Source organism: Tachypleus tridentatus, chromosome 3, assembly GCF_004210375.1.
Source record: "Tachypleus tridentatus isolate NWPU-2018 chromosome 3, ASM421037v1, whole genome shotgun sequence".
NCBI lineage: Eukaryota > Metazoa > Arthropoda > Merostomata > Xiphosura > Limulidae > Tachypleus > Tachypleus tridentatus.
The window spans coordinates 104,121,513-104,149,454 of NC_134827.1; the positions used below are offsets into that span (position 1 = coordinate 104,121,513).

Here is a 27,942-nt window from a genome sequence, read left to right on the forward strand (position 1 = left end):
GGAAAGAAGCTGCTGGAGTCCTTCAAATGATACAATGATCCCCACAAATCCCTTGTCTCAACCAAACTGAGCAGATCTAGAATTTAACAGATCAAAACTTGACAAGTTAAGTTACTTCCAAATATATTTTATGGGAGTGTATTAGAAACATTTGGAGTAAAGTCCCAAAGAACACTTTAATTAAATATGTTCCAACATAAGACTGTCTGCAGTTATTAAAGCAAAAGAAGGACCACAAAATGTTAACTGTTTACTGAACTCAATCACTTCTACTGATTTTCTGTTGTACTAAATATGAACATTAATAACATTCTGATGTGATTTACCTTCCATTGTTATGTGAAAGTAGCCAGAAATCCACTGTTTGACTTTGTCCTTACACTTTTGCACAGCACTGTATTAGAACTTGTTAATCTAATAATTATTCTATGAACATTCCACGAACTCATTTCATGAATGATGTTAATTTTGATTGGCTCGAGATTGATTTAACAAAATTTGTTTACTTATGAAATGTGAGGTTAAGGTGTACTATGGTGTGATGGTGGTAACACTTAATCCGTTATTTTTACGGGCTATACACTAATACTAGAATATATACATAAGCATTAATCACTGCAAAAGGAGAGCTTGAACATTGTAATAAAAAAATAAGTAACCAGTTATCGTAATATTGAGTTTATTTTAAGGTATAAGAAAATTTCAATACATGTAGTACAAACTGTAAAAACACCTTCGTATTGTTGCAAAATAGTTATTGTAATAAATGCAAGTAGCAATAATTGTGAACATTCTACTGACGCGGATCAGCTAAGAAAGAAAAGCCAAGTTTGCTTTTAACTCATAAATTAGTTTAGTTAAAAAAACAACAACTGATATTTATATGTGAAATTCGTGCAGTTAAACCGTATTTTGAATACGTAAAATATTCATATCGAAGTGTATTAAATAATCAGAAATAAAACTGAATAGTTAGTAGTTGGTATAAATAAATAACTTTATGTGATTTAGATTTTTCAGAGTTGAGAGTCTTAGCTCCGCCTCTAAAGTTATCTGTGAATATTTTTTGGAATCTTTCAGTACAAGATACGTAATAAACGTTGGGAAGAAAATTGGACTGTGATTGGTTGAAGCCTTGAGTACAAGATACGTAATAAACGTTGCAGAGAAACGTGGACTGTGATTGGTTGAAGCCTTCAATACAAGACACGTAATAAACTTGAAAAGATAGTTTCACCATAATTGGTTCAAGCCGTTAGTACATGATACATAAGAAACATTGGAAATATGTATAGACTGTGATTGGTTAAAGAGAAAGTACCATAATGTTTATACATATATAATAAGTAGTCACATGGTCGTACAACATACAGTACTATAATGTTTATATATATATATAATAAGTAGTCACATGGTCGTACAACAGACAGTACCATAATGTTTATATATATTGAATCCAAATCTAATAACGAATAGTTTATAAGCAGATTATTTCTACAATTACACATTAAACCTTGTTATGAATCTTCTGGTCATGATTAAAATGCATTGGCAAAAAATGACAAGGATTTTACTTTTGAAGTGAATTATAGGTTCATTAGACTGTTCCTCTGTTCAGTTTTGCATAAAATCTGTCAAAGTCTATCTTTACTTGCCGGACTTAATTTGGAAGTTATTGAATAGATGGAAGGAAGCTAGTAAATGCAAACCACCGCCAACTCTTGAAACCTTCTAAATGAATGATGGGAAATTAAACATCACATTATAAACGCCCCATTACACCTGTTTGAAAGAGTGAGCATATTTGGTAAGAGGATTCCTACCAGCGAACAGTACCTTGAGATTCGAGCATCCTAGCCACCAGACTGTACTGGGCCTTCTCTCTTGAATACGTTATTGTAGAAGCGACAGTCATTTTTAAAATTTACCTTATCTCGCTCCTAAAAATTTTAAACTTCCACATGCCGTTAAAGCTAAAAAATTATAAACACTGCAAGTCTCATATAATTCCAAAACCAGACTGTTAGTTCTATGTCCACTTGTCTTCGTTGTGAAATGTAATCTTCATTCATTTATCCACTAGGCTTCCAAATGTTTAACTTATAAAATAATGTTTTCCAAGTGTTTTTAATCTCTGTAAAAATAAACTTCAAAACTGTCATCTGCAGATTCGAGACCCGGCATGGCCAGGCTGTTAAGGCACTCGACTCGTAATTCGCGGATTCGAATCCCTGTCACACCAAACATGCTCGCTTTCAGCTGTGGGGGCGTTATAATGTTACAGTCAATCCCACTCTTCGTTGGTAAAAGAGTAGCTCAAACGTTGGCGGTGGGTGGTGATGACTAGCTGCCTTCCCTCTAGTCTTACACTGCTAAATTAAGGATGGCTAGCGCAGATAGCACTCGTTTAGCTTTGCGCCAAACAAAACAAACTGCATATGATAAATATGACAGTAATTGGTCTTGTACGTATCAAAATTATTTATTTATATACTTGAACATAATTAGTTTACACAACAAAATTAGTATTTAGATAATACTTACTCGAACATTGGAAATTATTTGATAGTTTTAGAATTTGATTTTTTTGTATTGTAACTCGATGTTTCTTCATATCATTAAATAAACGTTTTGTATAGGAGAATCAACAAACTTCGATTTTTTTCTTGTTTCGTCCAGTGTGTTTGAAGGAAAGTTTTAACTGTGAAATTCAGTATTTAACAGTTGCTTCTGTACAACTTGTCCAAAGTTTTCAACGTTTTCTTTCTTCAACTTTAAAAATAACTAAATACGACACATCAGAAACACTAACATATGTCACTGCTATTATGATTATTAATTACACCAGGACTTTTATTAGTGGTCAGTTCGTCAGGAAGCAGACACATCTGGTATATGATTATATCAAGGTCTTTATTACTGTTCAGTTTATGACGAAACAGATACACCTGTTATATAATTATGTCATGGTTTCATTAGAGGTCGGTTCATCACACGCAGTTTTAAATTACTTAAATAGTACTTTAGAAATGTTGATCATTGTCCCCCCCCCACCAACATATGAAAAAGTTAAAATTCGGATAAGTTGGGAGGAACACAATATCATCACGTGGTTTTATAAGATGTACTGTTATTGGAGTTTCCTCGCTGAAACACTGCCAATCACCATACGTGGTACAACTCGTATCACGAACAAAATGATTGTGGAGATATGCAAACACAGTTCAACTTTAGTGTATACTGAGTTGTGCTACTCAGGGGAGTACTGTGGGATACTCTGGCCCAAAATATACACAACAACAAATTCTATCTAGTAGTCGACATGAAAGTTAGGGATGGAGGAAGAGGTCTTGTGCACCTGACCCTTCTGGGTATTCAAAAATTAACATAGCCAAATACTCACACAGAAGAAGCGAAGCTACTCAGGGTCAAAACTGACCTACTGTGCCTTGTGACCTGTCTATTACTTGTTATTTTAATTTTTATAAACACTCTACGATCAGTATGTATTTTATTTAGGGATTTGTAAAATAATAATGTAAATAATTGCGGGGACATTGAGAGAACGAAAATATTTAAACAAACCAGTCCACTTTGGTAAACCAGACGGTCAAAAGTCATTCTTTCTGTTTGTTTCACGTGATTCTCACTGTTTTTCCATCTATAGATTTACAATGCTAAAATCAGGGGTTCGAATCCCCTAGGTGGATTCAGCAGATAGCCCGATGTGACTTTGTTGTAAGAAAACACCTACACCTCTCTTTTTACCTTGTCATCACATCTAATTTTTTGCATCTCTTTTTAAAACTGTAATTATGATTGATTAAATTAAAAAAAAAAAGACTTTAAAGTCTAAATGTTTTGTCTCAGGTAGCGCGTGCACTGAACGTTAACCAAGCGTAGTAACATCCTTAACAGATCAACACAGAGTCGAGTATTGCCAGCCATCTGCAGAATGAAGTTATCACGCCCTCTACTGTTGTCTGTATAATTAGCTGTTGGTTCAGTGTTAAATTATCAATAATTTCCACTCTGTTTCCATTCAAAATTATCATACGTTGTTATCAGGTCCAAATTATTAACTTTCCGTCAAACTCACACTGTTCCATTCTCTACCTTCGTGCTCTAACGTGCGATCTCTCAGTACTGCTAGTATTTCAAGCAAATTTATAAATACATTGTTAGATTAGAATACCATAAAACGTCTCTGAGTATTTTTGTTTTTAATTAGTGTTTTTTTTAGCTAGTAGCTCCCGTCATCTTTTGAGATATAATTACAGTTTTCGACTCGGGAGGACAAACTCTTCAGATTGATGTATTTGACCACGCCCAAAGTCTTATCGATTAATTTATTTTAATTCTGTCTAAAAGAATTTCAATTTGAGAGTAAAGATGCTGACAAGTAATAAAATCGAATCTGGTGCACGCGCACCCCTCATTTGGTATTTAATTAATTTAATAATATTTAATTAATAAAAAAAGAAATAAAAGTTTCGTAGATTAATTTACTATCATCCTGTTTAAAATGGATTTTAGTTTAAATATAATGGTAATTTTTGGATAATTATGTTTTGATTGTTAATCTTAGTATAACTAGAAATGTTTAAGCACAGATAGCCTATTGTGTTGCTTTGTGCTTAACTTCAAACAGACACTTAAATGTTAGGATATATCCAGTGTGAAATCAATGGTCGTAGGACAGACTCGGTTTAAAACTGGTGAAGTTAGGATAAGTTAAGTTCATTTAGAAATAATTATAAAATTAGGTTGGTTTGTTGTTAAGCGCAACGCTACAAAATAGGCTACCCGTTTTGTGCCAACCACACGTACTGAAACCCAATTTTTAGAGTTACAAGCCTTCAGTCACACTGCTGAGCCACAAGAGGGCATAACGTTGGGATAAATTAATTTAAAAGTGATATTCTTGTGATAAATTGAATAGAATGCTAACAATTTTAAGATAAGTTCAGTGAATTGAGCGAGCAGTCTTGCGATAAGTTTAATTTTAAACTGATGACATATGACATAAGTTTAGAACAATATGACTGTATTGTATGATGTAAGACGACACACTGACAGAAATGTCTCTTACAAAACTGGAGTAAAATAAAAATAAACAGTACGAAGAAATGAATGTTCCAAATGAATAAAACATGCAGCCTAATGACTAGAAATTATATCACTTGTGACATATCTGATGGACATTGACAGATGGACTTGGGAACCCCATTTCTTGATGAAGGCGGTTTGGTTTGTTTGTTTGTTTTGAATTTCGCACAAAGCTACACATGGGCTATCTGCGCTAGCCGTCCCTAATTTAGCAGTGTAAGACTAGAGGGAAGGCAGCTAGTCATCACCACCCACCGCCAACTCTTGGGCTACTCTTTTACTAACGAATAGCAGGATTGACTCTACAATTATAAAGCCCCCACGGCTGAAAGGGCGAGCATGTTTGGTGTTACGAGAATTCTAACCTGCGACCATCAGATTAGAAGTCGAGTGCCTTAACCACCTGGCTATGCCTGTCGAAGGTGAACTACCACAATACGGTCAAAACGTCTTCGATAAGCAATTTTAAAATTACTCGAGGCATTTCAAAATCAACTGGCGTATGTATATTCCGAAAGTGGTTCAAAATTGACAATAACTCAGTCATTGTTTTGGACACACTAATGCCCTTCATTCCCAACACAAACACATACACACAAACACATTAGATTACTAACTGCTTTAAGCACATTTATGTACCGTTACCCCCCCTTCTAAAGTAGTGCTTGGTATGGAAACAATTATACCCCCATTCCACTCTAGAGTACTGTCGTGGGAGTTTGGAATACTGCACCACCAAGTTCTCGATGTTTACCCCTGGTTATGGGTTTCTGGCTAGGGACGAAACCAAAAACACTTTTTGTTTAATTACATTAATAATTATGACACTGAGAAAGTTGTTTATCTATGATAGAGCTGAGCACGTGTAAGACATTTGTATAAGGAAAATACGCCGACCAGTGGCACAACGAAATGTCTACGGACCCACACCTCCAAAACCCGGATTTCGATACCAGTGGTGGACAGAGCACAGTTAGCCCATCTTGTAGCTTTGTGTTTAATTCCAAACAAACAAACAAGGAAAATAAACAGCAAGTGTTTGTTGTACACTGGTTGTTCCTGAATCCAACGTTAACCAAACTTTTGTCATGCACATGCCTATTTATAAATATGCTGTTTTTTGCGCGCCTCCTCTTTTTTAAAGGTTTGTTTGTTTGTTTTTGAATTTCGCGCAAAGCTACACGAGGGCTATCTGCGCTAGCCATCCCTAATTTAGCAGTGTAAGACTAGAGGGAAGGCAGCTAATCATCACCACCCACCGCTAACTCTTGGGTTACTCTTTTACCAAAGAATAGTTGGATTGACTGTCACATTACAACGCCCCCACGACTGAAAGGGCGAGCATGTTTGGTGTGACAAAGATTCGAACCCGCGACTCTAAGATTACGAGCCGAGCACCTTAACCACCTGGCCATGCTGGGCGGAGTCTGAAGCATCAATTTTCTTAACAGCATTTTAAATTATTCGGTTGTGTGTTCGGGACTAAGAAAAGCTGTTAAGATCAGTAAATATATGTGTTAAATATGTGTTAAATCGAATAATGTAATAATGCAATGGCAGCAAACAGTGGAAAAACATGTGTCTTTATATATACAACACACACATATTTCTTTATGTGAGACTGGCCAATGGAGGTTAGGACTGATAGGCAGTGTATCCCCACTGCAATGTGAGTCCTATATCTTTAGTTACCTCCATAACCTAGGGAACATTTTATATCTCCCATTACAGCTTGTACCCTGGAACCCTTTCAGTTAGTTCCGCGTTTTTGATTTTTGCTTTGGCTTGTTTTTCGTTATAACAAATACGTACATTACATTCTCGTGACATATTACGATAGACTCTGCACTGGTAACGAGAATATAGTATGATATTTCTTACATCACAGCAAACATCACCAAGTTCTTTAGGTCTTACCATGACGAATACTATATTAACAAGTTATTTGGTTTCTCCCTGATGGATACTACGTCAGCAAATTCTCTTGTCTCGTCATGACGGATATAATATATCAGAAAGTTCTCGGGACTCGTCATGACGAATATTGTAAAGGCAAATCATCGGGTCTATCCATGATGGACACTACCTCAGCATATTCTCAGGTATTACCCTCATGGATGCTGTGTAAACAAGTTCTCGGGTCTCACCATAACGCGCAATGCATCATGGCCCTCACTCACGATGATGAACGACACATCATGAACTTATTCCTCCTGTATGTCTTCAACATTGCATCAAGAAATTCTTGGGTGCCAACAAAATCTAAATGAAATTTTAAAGGTTTTCCACTAGACATAATTGAAATAAAAGTTACTATTACCACATAACAAAGACAGTGACAAGAACCGTATATATATATATATTAATCATGAGAGCACCGAGGTCCTATCAAAAGGAAAAACACATTGTTCAGTGAAGCTTAGAGAGGCAATCGTAGAGGGCGCTGTGTCACTATAGATAGGCTTAAATGATGAATTTCTTTATGGCGGCGCAGGTCCACTTTCCTGTGGAAAGCGCGTAGACACTGATCACAAGGAAAGGGCTTGAATCCTGTGTGTTTCCTAGTGTGAGTAATTAGATTAGACGACTGACTGAAGCCTTTTCCACAGATGTTACACTGATGTGGCTTTTCCCCTACAAAGACAAACAAACAAACGAACTCAGACCTTTAGCTTACATTAAATACTATACATAAAGTACATATTTATATATGTAGTTGTTAATGTAATGAGAAAACAATGCTGGATCAGTTTTAGTTGTTGTTTTTGTTCTCTTCTCTTTCGACAGAAGTCAAGCGTATGTTTTATTTGTCTAATTCTCTCAACAGAAGTCAAGCGTATGTTTTATTTGTCTAATTCTCTCAACAGAAGTCTAGCGTATGTTTTATTTGTCTAATTCTCTCAACAGAAGTCAAGCGTATGTTTTATTTGTCTAATTCTCTCAACAGAAGTCAAGCGTATGTTTTATTTGTCTAATTCTCTCAACAGAAGTCAAGCGTATGTTTTATTTGTCTAATTCTCTCAACAGAAGTCAAGCGTATGTTTTATTTGTCTAATTCTCTCAACAGAAGTCAAGCGTATGTTATATTTGTCTAATTCTCTCAACAGAAGTGTACTATATGTTCCGTTCGTCTCTTCCTCTGTATACCAAAGTCATCCATCTGTTATTGGCGTCTTCCTCTGTCGATGTAAGAAATGGTAGATATAGAATAAAGCAGGCAATATTTTATAGATAAGATTTATCTGTTCAGTAAAGTTAATGTCGAGCTATGTTAAGTCTTTGTCACTTCTTTGTGCTGTCGTTCGAGCCTTGGATAGTAAAGCTGTACATTTACTGTCGTTTGACCCTTGGCTAGAAAAGTTATACGTTTACTGTCGTTTGACCTTGACTAGAAAAGCTATACGTTTACTGTCAAAGCTTGGCAGTGACAAAAAAAAATGTTCTCGACCAGTATCAAACTGTTTATCTCAGTTGTTCTAGTTTTTAAAAACACAAACTACAGTTTTTATCTTAAAACTTAAGAGTTTTTTTTTTAAATTACCCATAAACATCCTCCAGTTATTGGGTAGTATTGATTGAAATGTGACCTGTATATCTGTTACTGACCTGTGTGGATATAAGTATGCTTCTTCATGTCAGACTTCTGGTGGAATCGTTTACCACAGTACTGACACGGGTAAGGTCTGGTGTCGGAGTGGATCAACAGGTGGGTGGTCAAGGTGGACGACCTCTTGAAAGTCTTTCCGCACAGTTGGCATTCGTAGGTCCTCTCAGTCATATGGACAGCTCGGTGGAGGCGTAAACTCAGTTCGTGGCCAAAACTTTTATCACACTGCGGGCACAAGAACGGCCGTTTTCCGTTGTGCGACCTGCGGGCATGTACCTCGACTCCATGCGGACTGCCGAAGGTTTCTTGACACCTGGAACACGAAAACGGGGACTTTGCGTGTGTATCTTCGTCGTGGATCATATATTTCCTTTTCAGCTCAGATGACCCCAGAAGGGCCTCGATAGAGTAATCGGATAGCTTTCGGCTCCCAGATGAAAAGGTATTCGAACCTGCTTGGTTCATCAGGCCTTTGGGATAAATTATGGAATGATCCTGGACTTTTGAAGCTTTTATCTTGGACGGCAGATGAAGCACATAAGGGGCAGTATTAGCACTGGGCTTGCTGATAAACTGGTTGCCTGCGGAACACAGTGAACAAAAGTTATAACTGGAACAGGGCTCTTATGATGGACTTTTATACAAAAACTAATATAAATCAAGACATTCTGCACTTAGCAGACTATCTTATTATGCAAGCTGATAAAATATTTGAACGTTAACCAAATAATAGTTTGTTTTTGAATTTTGCGCAAAGCTACACGTGGGCTATCTGCGCTAGCCTTCTCCAATTTAGAAGTATAAGACTAAAGGGACGGCAGCTAGTCACTGCCACCCACCGCCAACTCTTGGGCTACTCTTTTACCAACGAATAGTGGGATTTACCGTCTCATTATTAAGTCCCCACAGCTGAAAGGGTTGGTTTGGTTTGTTTTTGATTTCGCGCACGCTACACGAGGGCTATCTGCGCTAGCCGTTCCTAATTTAGAAGTATAAAACTAGAGGAACAGCAGCTAGTCATCACCACCCACCGCCAACTCTTGGGCTACTCTTTTACCAACGAATAGTAAGATTGAAAGTCACATTACAACACCACCACGGCTGAAAGGGCGAGCATGTTTGGTGTGACGGGTATTCAAACCCGCAACCCTCAGGTTACGAGTTGAACGTCTTAACCCACCTGGCCATGCCGAGCCCGAATAATAGTATTAAATAATTATTATTGGATCTCCCATATGTTGAAAATAATGCTGCTAAATATAAAGATTAAATCCAGTGAACGTGTGAACTCATAAGTATAATAAAACTATATTTTAGAACAAGTACTAGAATAACGAAACTGAAACCGAAAGACAAGTGTTCGTTTGGTTTATAGATTTCCCCAGTAGATGTTGTTGCTACGTTGGAATATGTTTGGGGTTCTCCATTAGGTGTAGCTTACCGTGTTTGTTTTTTGTAAGGTACAAAACTACACGATGAGTCGCTTTGTCCATCAACCTGCCAGACCTTACTAGTTATGGTATAACGTTTACATTTCTCCTTTTTTTAAACTATTTTATAAAAATCCTTTCACTTTTCTGGCTTCGTTCTAACCCCAAATCGACAATTTCATCATGGTTTGTTTTTCGAATTTCGCACAAAGCTACTCGAGGGCTATCTGTGCTAGCCGTCCCTAACTTAGCAGTGTAAGACTAGAGGGAAAGCAGCTAGTCATCACCACCCATCGCCAACTCTTGGGCTACTCTTTTACCAACGAATAGTAAGATTGACCGTCACATTATAACGCCCCCACGGCTGAAAGGGCGAGCATGTTTGGCGCGACGGGGATGCGAACCCGCGACCCTCAGATTACGAGTCACGCTTGGCCATGCCGGGCCTTCTCATGGATTGATTGTTTGTAATTAAGCATAAACCTATGCAACGGGCAGGCAATCTGTGCTGTGGCCATCACGGGTATCGAAACCCGGTTTCTATCGGTGTGCTACTGGGGGCGATCACTTCGTGTAATAAGTATATGATTGGCTTAACCCGGTACTTTATAACAAGTATATGATTGGCTGTGTAACAAGTATATGACTGGGGCGATCACTTCGTGTAATAAGTATATGATTGGCTTAAGGGGCGAGCACTTCGTATAACAAGTATATGATTGGCTAAAGGGGCGAGCACTTCGTGTAACAAGTATATGATTGGCTAAAGGGGCGAGCACTTCGTGTAACAAGTATATGATTGGCTAAAGGGGCGAGCACTTCGTGTAACAAGTATATGATTGGCTAAGTAACCATCACGATTGATATTCTTTGTTAGTTCTAAGAACATGTCAGTGAAGTTAAAAAAAACACTGCACTACATCTTTCATGTTCATTGCCGACGGGCATGGCCAGGTGATTAAGGCACACGACTCGTAATCTGAGAGTCGCGGATTCGAATCCCCGTCACACCAAATATGCTCGCCCTTTCAGCCGTGGGGGTGTTATAATATAACGGTCAATCCCACTATTCGTTGGTAAAAAGAGTAGCCCAAGAGTTGGCGGTGGGTGGTGATGACTAGCTGCCTTCTCTCTTGTCTCACACTGTTAAATTAGGAACAGCTAGCACAGGTAACTCTCGTATAGCTTTGCGCAAATTCAAAACAAACCAAACCGACGAGGTTTTTCGCACAATAGTAATTAATGTTCAGCGGCTAGGGTACAACAGTTAACTTACCTTTATCCGGGCCATGTAGCAACGTGAGACAAGGGTTAATTGATCAGAACATGTCAAGAGTTTTACAGAGTGTTGTTTGTTTCTCAGAAGACTGTATTTAATTTCACTGGTACAGTACGTAGATCGCTTACCCATCGTTCAACTGCCCAAAAGGCTGCATTTTGAAAACGAGTGTTTTTATTATGAAATCGGCCCATCTTTAAATGTGGCTACCAGCTTAACAGAGATTTCCAATTTTGTGTAGTCTGTCGATTAACGTAGCAGGCTGATTTCGAATAAGCACAGTCTGAGGTATATTTTCTCTCAAATTTAAAACTATATGTATAGTTCTTAGACAATAAATCTACAAACAAAACCCGTCCATCAGAAGACCGCACTTATCAACGAATCTTTAAGGTTACCCCATATTTGTTAATATAGTTTTCAAGTTTCGTGTGAACCTAAAACTAGCTGTATAAAAATAAAGTATTATAAAATTAGGTTCATGTTGGTAATTAATTGTCATTAAACAAATGAAATTCCTCCACTGTTCTTACTTTCCTTTCAGTCTACTCTTTGTCAGATGTTTTCAGAGAAAGACATTTTGGTTGAAGGTCACATATGTACGATACGAATGGCTGAAACGACTATGCGTAGGGTGAAGGTTATTTGTACGGGCTTATTTGTTTTTACTTCTTCAAACAAAGGAAGAATACAATTACGGTTACTACAGTTGGCAATAATTAATGTATGTTTGTAAACTTGCTGAGAATTTAATGAAAATCAGCAGAAAAAAAAACACAAGTTTCAACAAGGAGAAGTTTAAATTATCACAGTTTTATCTTGAAACATTAAGTGTTTGGAAGCTGTGTACGAGAGTGTTTACGCGCTGTCGTAACTCGCATATCAGTTCCTTTGTTGTATTTGTAGCTGTAGTTCCAGTTGTTACAGTGTTTCTCCGATAATAAGACCTACCCATAAAATAAGACCTAGTGTGATTTTTGGGGATAGTTTTAATATAAGCCCTACCCTTAAAATAAGCCCTAGTTAAGAGTGGCAGGAAGAGGAAAGAAATAAAAAAAAATTAATTTATTAATTAGTTTAATAGTTAATTAGTTTGTTTAAGTATTAATCAGTTAGTTTAATAGTTTAATAATAGTTTATTTTAAATGGTTAGTTTAATAGTTTTACTTTGTAACTTCATTTTTTTAATATATCAAAATAAGACATCCCCCGAAAATAAGCCCTAGTGTCATATATTGGAGTGAAAATTAATATAAGCCCTGTCTTATTTTTGGAGAAACACGGTATTAAAAGTGGCGTTTCAGGAACGCAGTTTTTTTTTGCTAACTTTACCTACCTACACTCTCGAAACCCGGATATTTCGACTGAGGAAAAGAACGAGCCCTTCCACCGTGATTCGGGCTTAAAAACCTTTCTTGAGACGTCTGTGATGGCGGACGGAACTCTTGGGAAAGATGACTTTCTTCTGGAGACTTCGGCGGCACTTTCGGGAACAGCGGTGCCTGGTGCGTGCTCCCACAGCCGCGAGCGACGTCATTCGATTCAGGGCGTGGAACGAGGCAACTGCAGGTTTGTCGGGCCAGCTTCAGGTAGCGAAACAGTTTATCGCTGTATAGACCATGTAGGGGTAGGATGGCCAGTCCAGAGGCCAACACCTGGGGTAGATAGCTGTGGAAAGCTCAGATGCTACTGATCGTTGAGCTGTGTAAAAAATAAAAAAAATCTAATATTCTATTAAAGATGCACGTGAAAAATAACAAAAACAACACAGACTCGAACTACTGAATTCACTTTAAAAAATGGGCGATCAACCCCCTACCGTTTGTGTAGGAGAAGGCGTTTTAAGGTAACTTTGCATAATTAGAATATGTTATGAAACGTAAAACCATGAAGAATCTAATAACGTTTATTCCCTTGTGTTCTGTCCACCACTGATAATCGAACTCCAAATTTGAGTGATGTAAATTCGTCGCTAGTCCAGCGGAAGGCGAAGGCTTATGCAAACCATTTTCTTTCAACTAGTCCTCTGAAATGCCACAAAGTAAATACCTTAAAGACGCTCATTTGTGGTATTAGCAGGTATATAGAAATTACAAAAGAGAACAAACAAGAAACGACATGAAATTTATAGAAGAAAAACCTGAAGTTTTGAGACGGAAAGAAATGGTAGACACATGTAAAACATCGTTAGGACTGATAAGAGAATAAAAACCTTCGAAATGGATTAAAACCTGAAACAGCCAATCTGCACCAGGCTTTCTTGAGTCTGCGCATAACGAGCCAATAAACGAAATTATTTCGTATCCGTGCTTATAATAGCGACAATGAGGGGTACATTGTACATGTATATGCTTAATTTCAACGGTAGCCGCAAGGGACATGTCCCCACACTTCTGAAACCAAAGTTACGTCCCTGTATATGTCTATGGGCTACACTTCTTTGCATTGTTTGTTACAGAGGAACATATCCCCACATTTCTCATTGATTGATTGTTTGGAATTAAGCGCAAAGATACACAATGGGCTATCTGTGCTCTGCCCATTATGGGTATCGAATCTGGTTTCTAGCCGTGTGATCCGCAGACATACTACTGTGCCACTGGTGGGCCCTTACACTTCTGAAACCAAAGTTACGTCGCTGTACACATGAATAGGTTTATTTTCCTCCACGAGGTAAGATTAAAACCATGCAAAGAAGTGGACTAGAGATCAGCGTATCCGGACAGTGAGTCCGGATGTTTGAAGTTCGCGTTCCACATTTACGCTTATGTTAAGACATCTATCAAAACAAACAGATAGGTAAATTTTAGTTACCCTGGTGGCCATTATATAAAATCATTATGTAACGCGATTTTACATCTTCTGTCTTCCACCATCGAAAATCTTGTGATTGTAATATGTAATGTTCAAAGTTTTTAACAATTTGGAGGTATTGGATAATACATTGAGTTATTACTTGGGTTTCAATCCGAGAATTCAAAGTTCGCGACCCACTGCCGTAAAAATGGGGTGTGGGTGTGTTATTACTGTAACGATGAAATCTAACTATTCGGTCTTACAAGAGTTCGCAGTAGCTGGTGTTGACCAGTTGCCTTCCTGTTAGTTTATCAGCTCAACTTTAGACAGCAGTTTAGTTTCGGACAAAATTACAAAATGGAGTAATATACACGTATTGCTGGTCCTGTGCTTAGTGTTTGGAGTAACAAAACATTTTCATTAATTCATGGGGCTTGCAGCAATATAACACTATTGCTGGTTTGGTGCTTCGCGTTTAGAGTAACATAGAACATTTTTAGTAACTCATAGGGTCTAGAGTAACGTATACATTTTGTGGATGTGACACAGATATTATAGCTATAACATTTTCATAATTTAAAATCATTTTAAAATAATGTTATTGTATTTTAAATTTTGAGACAGGCTGTCCATTCTGAAGGCCAGTTCGGATGTGCCCCAGCTGTGAACAATGCTTATTCAGAGTGTGGTCAAGCTTATAAAAGGTATTTAACTTCTGCATGTGACCAATACACTAATCTTTCTTGTCACGAGGAATATGTACTGTACACTGTGAAATAAAAAGTGATTTTATACTCTAAATAACAAGAATTTAGCACGTGGTTCGCTTCATTTTGGGTTCAACTTCTGATCAGTTTAACCCAGAAGCGTCCCTGTTTATAAGTGAACCTGTCTCGCTCCTCTGGTGTTGTTGTTGAGGGAACTAAAGATCCGGCCTTCCATATTAAGGAAACACCTTTCCGTTGTTGTTCGGCTGTGAATAAGTTTTTTGTTGTTGTTTTCTATTTCATAGTGAAACAGATTCGTGTTAGTCTCTTATGTTTAGTCAAGTATATTGTAAGTAAACTCTGTTTAGTGGCCGAGAGATTTTCTTCTTCTAAAGTTAGATACTTGAAGATGACGGTACTGATTTTCCAAATGGCTACAACGTTTGAAAACAAAAAACTGTGAGTGTTGTGATTTATAAATTCCAGAATACACTGTAATAAACAAGTACCAACAAATTGAAAATTAGCTAATGTCACTCCTACCTTCAAGGAAAGTAACAAAAGTTGTCCCAGTAATTATAGACTTATTAGTTTTGCATCAGTTGTGGGAAACGTTTCAGAAAGTTTGATAAAAGGTACTTTTCAAAGTCATTTAACAAAGATTAAAATTTTATTGGACAGCTAACTAGGGAAAAATCTTGCCTTAAAAGTATATGGATATGCTTTGAAACTGTTACTGTATATGGAATATTGTGTTCAGTCTTGGGTTTCTTACCTTAGAAAAGACATTGAATTGTTGGAAAGGGTTCAGAGAAGGGTCACCTAAAATTATAGCTGGGTTGTGGTGAGAATAGAGAATATGAGAATAGATAAATAGAATTATCTCTTGAGAAAAGAAGCGTTAGAAGGAATCTGATTGAAGTGTTTGAAACAGTAAAAGGAAGGGATATGTTGATGCCCATGGGCGTAGATCCTGGGGGGGATGTGATACACCCCCCTTCATTTTAGGTAGGGGTATGGTGCATACAATCATCCCCCTACAGTTTGGTCTGTTGAATTGTTTTATTGCATCACAGACCTACAAATTGCGTGTTTGTTCTTGTGATTCTCGTGTTCTTACCAATCGAATTACATAATTAGGCCAAGTTGTAGGCTTTTTCATTAGCCGAAATGTACATCTTTTATATCGGCGTGCTCTAAGCTTTTCGATCTAAGCAATAGTTCGCAAGTATCAGTCAGTAAGCCTAAGTATACATGCAAGTATCGTGGCAACAAGATTACTCTGTGACTGCATGTTTACAGCTTTCAGGTTCACGTAATCAGAGATTACCAATTTGTAAATTGAACAATCCACACAAGTGGTTGAATAAATCATCCACCCCCATCGGGTGTAAAAAATCTACGCCTCTGTTGATGCCCCAACATTTTTCATTTTTAACAGCGAAAATTATAGGAATAGGGGACACAAATATAGATTTAGATAATATAGAAACCGTCTTCAGCGAAAGCAATTTCGTTTTTCACATAGTGTGGGTTGACCTGTGAATGGATTGCCTTTGAATGTTGTGGAAACAGTAACTTTCAGTGAATTTAAAAGAACTTTTGATAGACACGTGAAGAACAGGGGCTGGAACTAAAATTTTATTTTATTTTAGAGGATGCGACAGCCGAGATGGACCAAAAGATCCCTTGTTGTCATTAAACATTATGTTAACTAAAAAAAGGAGGTGGATGGGGGAAGTAAAAATAGAAGTAACAAAATACAAAAAAAAGATAAAATGAAAGTAAAAAAGGAATAATAACCCACAATAAGAGTAAAAATAATCACCCAGTTACCACTGTGACAAAATTATCACCCAGTTACTACTGTTACAAATTAATACCCAATTAATACTGTGAGAGATTATCACTCAGTTACTACTGTGACAAATTAATACCCAGTTGCTACTGTGAGAGATTATCAACCAGTTACTACTGTTACAAATTATCACTCAGTTACTACTGTGACAAATTATCACCTAGTTACCATTGTGGCAAATTATAACCCAGTTACTACTGTTACAAATTATCACCCAGTTACTACTGTGACAAATTACAACTCAGTTACAACTGTGACAAATTATCACCCAGTTACCACTGTGACAAATTATCACCTAGTTACCACTGTGGCAAATTATAACCCAGTTACCACTGTGAGAAATTATCACCCAGTTACTAGACAAATTATAACCTAGTTACCACTGTGGCAAATTATAACCCAGTTACCACTGTGAGAAATTATCACCCAGTTACTACTGTTAAAATTTTAACCCAGTTACTACTGTTACAAATTATCACCCAGTTACTACTGTGACAAATTATAACTCAGTTACAACTGTGACAAATTATCACCCAGTTACCACTGTGACAAATTATCACCCAGTTACTACTGTTACAAATTATCACCCAGTTACTACTGTTACAAATTATCACCCAGTTACTACTGTGACAAATTATCACCCAGTTACTACTGTGACAAATTATCACTCAGTTACTACTGTACAAATTATCACGCAGTTACCACTATGACAAATTATCACCCAGTTACTATTGTTACAAATTATCACCCAGTTACTACTGTTACAAATTATCACTCAGTTACTACTGTGACAAATTATAACCCAGTTACCACTGTGACAAATTATCGCCCAGTTACTACTGTTACAAATTATCACTCAGTTACTACTGTTACAAATTATCACCCAGTTACCACTGTGACAAATTATCACCCAGTTACTACTGTTACAAATTATCACCAGTTACAGACAAATTATACAGTTACTGTGACAAATTATCACCCAGTTACTACTGTTACAAATTATCACTCAGTTACTACTGTGACAGATTATCACCCAGTTACTACTGTGAGAGATTATCACCCAGTTACTACTGTGAGAGAATATCACCCTGTTACTACTGTTACAAATTATCACTCAGTTACTACTGTTACAAATTTTCACCCAGTTACTACTGTGACAAATTATCACTCAGTTACTACTATGACAAATTATCACCCAGTTACCACTGTTACAAATTATCACCCAGTTACTACTGTGACAAATTATCACCCAGTTACTACTGTTACAAATTATCACCCAGTTACTACTGTGAGAGATTATCACCCAGTTACTACTGTCACAAATTAATACTCAGTTACTACTGTGAGAGATTATCACCCAGTAACTACTGTTACAAATTATCACCCAGTTACTACTGTTACAAATTATCATTCAGTTACTACTGTGACAAATTATCACCCAGTTACTACTGTGAGAGATTATCACCCAGTTACTACTGTGACAAATTATCACCCAGTTACTACTGTTACAAATTATCACCCAGTTACTACTGTTACAAATTATCACCCAGTTACTACTGTTACAAATTATCACTCAGTTACTACTGTGACAAATTATCACCCAGGTACCACTGTGAGAAATTATCACCCAGTTACAACTGTGAGAATTTATCACCCAGTTACTACTGTTACAAATTATCACCCAGTTACTACTGTGACAAAATATTACCCAGTTACTACTGTTACAAATTATCACTCAGTTACTACTGTGACAAATTATCACGCAGTTACCACTGTGACAAATTATCACCCAGTTACTACTGTTACAAATTATCACCCAGTTACTACTGTTACAAATTATCACTCAGTTACTACTGTGACAAATTATCACTCAGTTACTACTGTGACAAATTATAACCCAGTTACCACTGTGACATATTATCACCCAGTTACTACTGTTACAAATTATCACTCAGTTACTACTGTGACAAATTATAACCCAGTTACCACTGTGACATATTATCACCCAGTTACTACTGTGACAAATTATCACCCAGTTACTACTGTTACAAATTATCACCCAGTTACCACTGTGAGAGATTATCACCCAGTAACTACTGTTACAAATTATCACCCAGTTACTACTGTTACAAATTATCACTCAGTTACTACTGTGACAAATTATCACCCAGTTACTACTGTGAGAGATTATCACCCAGTTACTACTGTGAGAGATTATCACCCTGTTACTACTGTGAGAGATTATCACCCTGTTACTACTGTTACAAATTATCACTCAGTTACCACTGTGACAAATTATCACCCAGTTGCTACTGTTACAAATTATCACCCAGTTACTACTGTTACAAATTATGACAAATTATCACCCAGTTACTACTGTGAGAAATTATCACCCAGTTACTACTGTGACAAATTATCACCCAGTTACTACTGTTACAAATTATCACCCAGTTACTACTGTTACAAATTATCACTCAGTTACTACTGTGACAAATTATCACCCAGTTACCACTGTGAGAGATTATCACCCAGTTACTACTGTTACAAATTTTCACCCAGTTACTACTGTGACAAATTATCACCCAGTTACTACTGTTACAGATTATCACTCAGTTACTACTGTTACAAATTATCACCCAGTTACCACTGTGACAAATTATGTTACCACTGTGACAAATTATCACCCAGTTACTACTGTGACAAATTATCACTCAGTTACTACCATGACAAATTATCACCCAGTTACCACTGTGACAAATTATCACCCAGTTACTACTGTGACAAATTATCACCCAGTTACTACTGTGACAAATTATCACCCAGTTACTACTGTTATAAATTATCACCCAGTTACTACTGTGACAAATTATCACTCAGTTACTACTGTGACAAATTATCACCCAGTTACCACTGTGACAAATTATCACCCAGTTACTACTGTGAGAGATTATCACCCAGTTACTACTGTGAGAGATTATCACCCAGTTACTACTGTGACAAATTATCACCCAGTTACTACTGTGACAAATTATCACCCAGTTACCACTGTGACAAATTATCACCCAGTTACTACTGTGACAAATTATCACCCAGTTACTACTGTTACAAATTATCACCCAGTTACTACTGTTACAAATTATCACCCAGTTACTACTGTTACAAATTATCACCCAGTTACCACTGTTACAAATTATCACCCAGTTACTACTGTTACAAATTATCACCCAGTTACTACTGTTACAAATTATCACTCAGTTACTACTGTGACAACTTATGACCCAGTTATCACTGTGACAAATTATCACCCAGTTACTACTGTTATAAATTATCACCCAGTTACCACTGTTACAAATTATCACCCAGTTACTACTGTTACAAATTATCACCCAGTTACTACTGTTACAAATTATCACTCAGTTACTACTGTGTCAAATTATCACCCAGTTACGACTGTGACAAATTATCACCCAGTTACTACTGTTACAAATTATCACTGTTACTACTGTGATAAATTATCACCCAGTTACCACTGTGACAAATTATCACCCAGTTACTACTGTTATAAATTATCACCCAGTTACTACTGTGACAAATTATCACCCAGTTACTACTGTTACAAATTATCACCCAGTTACTACTGTGAAAAATTATCACCCAGTTACTACTGTGACAAATTATCACCAAGTTACTACTGTTACAAATTATCACCCAGTTACTACTGTGACAAATTATCACCCAGTTACTACTGTGAGAGATTATCACCCAGTTACTACTGTGACTAATTATCACCCAGTTACGACTGTGACAAATTATCACCCAGTTACTACTGTTACAAATTATCACCCAGTTACTACTGTGACAAATTATCACCCAGTTACTACTGTGACAAATTATCACCCAGTTACTACTGTGACAAATTATCACTCAGTTACTACTATGACAAATTATCACCCAGTTACCACTGTGACAAATTATCACCCAGTTACTACTGTGACAAATTATCACCCAGTTACTACCATGACAAATTATCACCCAGTTACCACTGTGACAAATTATCACCCAGTTACTGCTGTGACTAATTATCACCCAGTTACTACTGTGACAAATTATCACCCAGTTACTACTGTTACAAATTATCACTCAGTTACTACTGTGACAAATTATCACCCAGTTACTACTGTGAGAGATTATCACCCAGTTACTACTGTTATAAATTATCACCCAGTTACTCGTGTGACAAATTATCACTCAGTTACTACTATGACAAATTATCACCCAGTTACCACTGTTACAAATTATCACCCAGTTACTACTGTTACAAATTATCACTCAGTTACTACTGTGACAACTTATCACCCAGTTATCACTGTGACAAATTATCACCCAGTTACTACTGTTATAAATTATCACCCAGTTACCACTGTTACAAATTATCACCCAGTTACTACTGTTACAAATTATCACCCAGTTACTACTGTTACAAATTATCACTCAGTTACTACTGTGACAAATTATCACCCAGTTACCACTGTGACAAATTATCACCCAGTTACTACTGTTACAAATTATCACCCAGTTACCACTGTGACAAATTATCACTCAGTTACCACTGTGACAAATTATCACCCAGTTACTACTGTGACAAATTATCACCCAGTTACTACTGTGAGAGATTATCACCCAGTTACTACTGTGACAAATTATCACCCAGTTACTACTGTGAGAGATTATCACCCAGTTACTACTGTTACAAATTATCACCCAGTTACTACTGTGAGAAATTATCACCCAGTTACTACTGTTACAAATTATCACCAGTTACTACTGTGAGAGATTATCACCCAGTTACTACTGTGAGAGATTATCATCCAGTTACTACTGTTACAAATTATCACCCAGTTACTACTGTTACAAATTATCACCCAGTTACTACTGTTACAAATTATCACTCAGTTACTACTGTGACAAATTATCACCCAGTTACCACTGTGACAAATTATCACCCAGTTACTACTGTTACAAATTATCACCCAGTTACCACTGTGACAAATTATCACTCAGTTACCACTGTGACAAATTATCACCCAGTTACTACTGTGAGAGATTATCACCCAGTTACTACTGTTACAAATTATCACCAGTTACTACTGTGACAAATTATCACCCAGTTACTACTGTGAGAGATTATCACCCAGTTACTACTGTTACAAATTATCACCAGTTACTACTGTGACAAATTATCACCCAGTTACTACTGTGAGAGATTATCACCAGTTACTACTGTGAGAGATTATCACCCAGTTACTACTGTGAGAGATTATCATCCAGTTACTACTGTTACAAATTATCACCCAGTTACTACTGTTACAAATTATCACCAGTTACTACTGTGACAAATTATCACCCAGTTACTACTGTGAGAGATTATCACCCAGTTACTACTGTTACAAATTATCACCAGTTACTACTGTGACAAATTATCACTCAGTTACCACTGTGACAAATTATCACCCAGTTACCACTGTGAGAAATTATCACACAGATACTACTGTGACAAATTATCACCCAGATACTACTGTGACAAATTATCACCCAGTTACTACTGTGAGAGATTAGAAATACAAAGACAATTTATACGCTTTGTCACGCACTCGTGGTCTAAAGGCTTCAGACAGACAGGAAGAGATAATATCGATATATCAACAATTTGCATACTTAACAGCGAGAATTGTAGACCTAGGGGCACAGATACAGATTTAGGCTAAGTAGAAAGCATCTTCAGCTAACACAGTTTTATGTTTCAGAGAGTGTGGGTTGACCTAAAATGATGCCACTGTGTTTTACCGCACTGTTTGTGTAGTTAACAATTTGTCAATTCAGGTTTGACCCCGATATCTATGCGTCTCAACTTTTACCAACAACAAGTTTTTACTACGGCTTTATTTTTAAAACTTTGAACGGCTAGCGCTGATAACCCTCGACTAATTTTATGTGAAGTTTCTTTGTGTTATATGTGCTTCTGATAACACTTCCCGTAACATCAAACGTGCTCGCCTTTTCAGCCGTGGGTTCGTAATAATGTGTCAGTCTATCCCACTATTCGTTGGTTAAAAGAGTAGCCCAACAGTTGGTGATGACTAGCTGCCTTCCCTCCAGTCTTACACTGCTAAATTATGGACGAATAGCGCAGATAGCCCTTGTGTAGCTTTGCGCGAAATTTAAAAACAAACAAATCCAGATGATGCTGTTTTGAATTAAACACAAAGCTACACAATGGGCTATCTGTTCTCTGCCCACCACGGGTATCGAAACCCGGTTTTTTGCGTTGTAAATCCGCAGACATACCGCTGAGCCACTGGGAGGCAATTCAAATGAACAAATTAAGGATATGGAAACTACACTTTGACACAAGGTTTGTAATGATGATAATATACCCAGAGTCAATGAGTAGATTCAGTTAGTAACGTGCGACTATATAATACAAAGACTGTTTGTTTACAGCCACACTGAAAGGATACACAGAGTGGAAGTAGCGACTCAACAGCACCGGCCGACAACTCTTGGACTATTCTCTCCGGAACGAAAAGTGTGACTTCACCGTCACCAATTTTAAAAGCTCGATAGCCCTAAAGTACGGAACACGATGTTTCTTTGTAACGGGACGCGAACATTGGATCCGTAGATCTGTTGTCCAGTACTCCACACATTAGGCTACGCTTGGTCCGTATAACATAGAGGGGGAGTTGTTTGGTCCCCAACAAGGTGATGCTAATATACTTGTTGTTTTTTTTTATATTATTAGACAAAAACGATGAAACATATATAGTTCGTAAATACATATTCAAACAGACACAAAATCGGGTGTGTGTACGGTGGTATATACACATGTGTAAATGTCTGGTTGTGTCGTGCTTCTCGGCATGGTGTCATCAAAAATTTGAGTGTTTTGGATTTCTAGAATTTGTTCATGAATAACTAAGACTGTCGTGATTAAAGGCACAGATTGCGTGTCCAGTTTAGACTTGGAATACTGATTAGATTTAACAGTATATATTGTTGTGAATCGCTGATTAGGTCTAACATGTCTAAATCATAGCGGGCCGTGAGTACGTTACACCTGTGACCGACCAGGCGACGTGACGTGGATATCCTCTTTTTACCGCAGCGACGTGAGTCCATTAAGCTTTGAGCACGTTCATAAGCCACGAGAAATGAACTTCGGAAACTCTAAAACTCATTTCACTTCATAGTTTGAAACACAAATAGATTCATTCATTTTCCTTATAGTCTAATAGTTTTTATATTAATTTCTTAGTTGAATCTGTGGTTGTAATTACCATGCAGTAGAGACCGCAATGTGCGGGGTGGGTGGGCACATAGCGTTGTAATAAATCAGAACTGTTTGTTTGTTTGTTTTTTTAATTTTGCGCAAAGCTACTCCAGGGCTATCTGCGCTAGCCGTCCCTAATTTAGCAGTGTAAGACTAGAGAGAAGGCAGCTAGTCATCACCACCCACCGCCAATTAATTTGAGGGTCGTGGGTTCGATTCCCCGCCACACCATACATGTTCGCCCTTTCAGCCGTGGGGGCGTTATAACGTTACGGTCAATCCCACTATTCGTTGGTACAGGGCAGCCCAAGAGTTGACGATGGGTGGTGATGATTAGCTGCTTTCCCTCTGGTCTAACACTGCTAAATTAGGGACGGCTAGCGCAGACAGCCCATGTGTATCTTTGCGGGAAATTCAAAAACAAACGTAAGGTAGAGATAAAAAAAAGTCCACAAAATCCGTAAAATACGAAACTGAAAAATTGCAAGTGACCCCGCATTGACCCATTGAACCTAATTCTGGTTAAGATCCATTCACATCACGCAAAGTAGTTACTTGGACACACAACAGTCAGTACTATTATACTTATATATAAGCACAATCAAACCTAACACTCGAGATGACTTAGAAATGTCTCTTTTGTAAAATCGACTTCATTGAGGGTTACTTGCACGTTATGTAACAAACGATGTATGGCAGCATCCTCTGATATCGATTTTGAATTTTCAATACTTATTGGTCTTAAAATTACGTTGAAGGCTGGATTTCGTCCCCAGAACCTTCTAGAGATGTCTACAGCAATCCCCCAACTGAAACTGAATGGGAGACATCCAATCCAGTACCCATCCCCTTCTGCAATGTCAGGTTTCTCCAATATCTTAAAAACAATCCTCTCGATAAAATTTTTGTTCCACCACCCAGTTTGTTTGTTTCCGAATGACGCCCCTGATCATATCCAGAGGCGTAGATCCTGGGGGGATGGAGGGTATACATCCCCCTTTATTTTAGGTGGGGGGTATGGTGCATACAATCCCCCCCCTACAGTTTGGTCTGTTGAATTGTTGTATTGCATCACAGGCCTACAAATTGTGTGTTTGTTCGTGTGATTTTCGTGTTCTTACCAATCTAATTACATAATTACGCCTAGATGTAGGCTTTTTCAGTAGCCGAAATGTATATCTTTAATATAGGCGTGCTTCTAAGCTTTTCGATCTAAGCGATAGTTCGTAAGTGTCAGTCAGTAAGCTTAAGTACACATGCAAGTATCGTGGCATCAAGATTGCTCTGTGACTGCATGTTTACAGCTTTCAGGTTCACGTAATCAGAGATTACCAATTTGCAAACTGAACAGTCCACATAATTGGTTGCATAAATCATCCCCCCCCCCCACGGGTGTAAAAATCCACGCCCCTGATCATATCCGTTTGTTTTTCGGATAATTTAATAAATGTGTTAAGATTAACAGACTTATTACACATTTCACAAATTCACATAAACAAGAAAACCTACCGTTCACTGCTTTCGGGGATATCAGGCCCGACGTCAAAATGGTTTGGGGAAAACGGTGTAGGTAGTCAGTGTCTTCAAGGACGTTTCCATTGGGATAAGAGCTCCAGTTTTCCAGAATGGGGAAAGAATTCTCTTCCTTATGGAACAATCCCGTTCGTTTATTTTTGACCATGAAAGAACGTGGCATTTTAATAGAGTGTTATTTTACGAATTAATTTGATGTTTTTACTTTAAAACGGATATTTCTCGAGATGTTTTTACCTTAAATTTCATTTTTTTTGTTTAACCTGTAGATAAAAAAAAAAGCATACAAGTAGAAACTACTTCGATGTTTCGATTCAGCATAATGAAGGCACATAAAAATAGCAGTGCCTATATTAAAAGGCTGAGAGGCACTAGCAGCCTTTCAGGTCCCCTACGTTCACGAGATAACAGAGTCAGTCCCGGTATCTTTTCCTACAAACTGTCACTCAGCCTCGGTTTTCTTCGAAAGTGACGCAAGACCGCGAGACTTCCGCGTCATGAGAGAAGTCTGCTTTGACATCACCCGTTAAATTCTCGGAGTATCACCAACACCTGGGCTACCTTTGGTAGTTGTCATAGCAACATCGATAACAGTAGAATAAAAGTGTTCGTTCTCTCTGTGTTTAAGAAAGTGTTAAGAAAACTTTAAAAAATGGTGAACTTAAATTATTTGCCAACTAATTCAATATGTTTTTATTGACAAAAATCAGTGAGCCACACGTAAATATAAAGATGTTTGTAGTGTTTTTGAAGTCCTAGTCATTATATAGATAAAGATATTCTCTGTCTCATGTGTACGTTGATATTATGTAAATAAAAATACAATAGTGAAACACACGAAACAATTGTTGAAACAATACAGGTAACCCAGTGGCGGGTCCTTATCTTTATCCTATAGAGGTTCGACAGAGTTTTTGCCTTGGAGAATTCACCTGTTTTAACAACTCCTGTCACTATACAGTAGTGTGTCGCACGTCAAGTGATTCACCATTCGTAATTCTGTTCTAACGGGACCTCATTCGTTTTAACCACTCGTACTAGCATTCAGTAGTGTGTTGTCTGTCAGTTAGTCAGTAGACACTAAAATAACGTCGCGTGAAAGATGCTTAATGTTACAATTTGTGCTATCATGATGCTAGTAAAGCATGCGCATGCCATGAATCACGAGAAGAATTATGCACTGTGTAGGCTATAACACAGCATGTCACACGAGCTTGAAAAGCAAGAAATAAAAATATCTATTACTCTTAATTTTGGTTTCATTTCCTTTTGAAACAGAAGACTTTCGGGGGTCCTGCGGAAGTTTATCTGGTTTTTACCAAACCTGAGGGAGCCATTAACGCTGGAGCAATTTTTGTAGAGGAGTTGCAAAAACCGTTGAACAAAACTGAAACCTATGTATACGATGGAAATCACGCATGCGCAGTATACCCTATGTAAAGCCTAGAGGGAAGTTGAACTCCGCTGGCGCAGAATGAATGGATGAAGTGTCTTCTTCCTTTTCCAGGTATATAATCAAAAGGAGCACTGTAAACTCCCCAAACACGGTCTGGGAGGGAGCCCCCGACTTTGATTCTCTTTTCACATTCAGAATCCATAGAACAGATTTCTTCAAACTGGGGATCTCAACCGAAAAGGAGGTCGTAAGGCTATTTTAGGGATGTCGCGTGAATCATAACAAAATACTTCGATCTTGTATACATAAATATTTTAAACCGAGGTGTCTGTTCGAGGATTCGTCTGTCTCTCGCTTGAAAAGCTGTACACGCAGACAACGCTCAACATTCACTTGTGAAACGCCGACAGAACAGGAATGAATAGTGTTGATGTCAAATTACATTTCACAAGTGAAAAATTCCACTTGAAAAACAAAACGTAGCTTAAGTACTTAGGTTGAAAAGTTTGGTGTTAAGTACTGGTTAACAAGAAAACAAAACACCAGATCTAATGTGGATAATCTGATGGTTACGGTAGTTTAAACTGGATCATAACAAGAAAACAAAACACCAGATCTAATGTGGATAATCTGATGGTTACGGTAGTTTAAACTGGATCATAACAAGAAAACAAAACACCAGATCTAATGTGGATAATCTGATGGTTACGGTAGTTTAAACTGGATCATAACAAGAAAACAAAACACCAGATCTAATGTGGATAATCCGATGGTTACGGTAGTTTAAACTGGATCATAACAAGAAAACAAAACACCAGATCTAATGTGGATAATCTGATGGTTACGGTAGTTTAAACTGGATCATAACAAGAAAACAAAACACCAGATCTAATGTGG

At 37.5% G+C, this 27,942-nt stretch overlaps 1 protein-coding gene across 2 annotated transcripts; it reads right to left on the reverse strand.

Annotated features, from left to right (window-relative positions):
• Positions 1-671: 671 nt before the first annotated feature.
• LOC143247655 (uncharacterized) lies at positions 672-26,124 on the reverse strand. Of its 2 annotated transcripts, none has more exons than XM_076496036.1 (4): positions 25,626-26,124; positions 12,762-13,126; positions 8,716-9,297; positions 672-7,743 (listed from the first exon to the last, which is right to left on the reverse strand). In XM_076496036.1, the coding sequence occupies exons 3-4, from the start codon at positions 9,179-9,181 to the stop codon at positions 7,529-7,531; spliced, it is 681 nt and encodes a 226-aa protein (XP_076352151.1). In that variant the 5' UTR covers positions 9,182-9,297; positions 12,762-13,126; positions 25,626-26,124; the 3' UTR covers positions 672-7,528. The 2 variants fall into 2 exon arrangements, with proteins under 2 accessions (XP_076352151.1, XP_076352150.1); XM_076496035.1 differs by lacking the exon at positions 25,626-26,124 and adding an exon at positions 13,245-13,608.
• Positions 26,125-27,942: the final 1,818 nt, after the last annotated feature.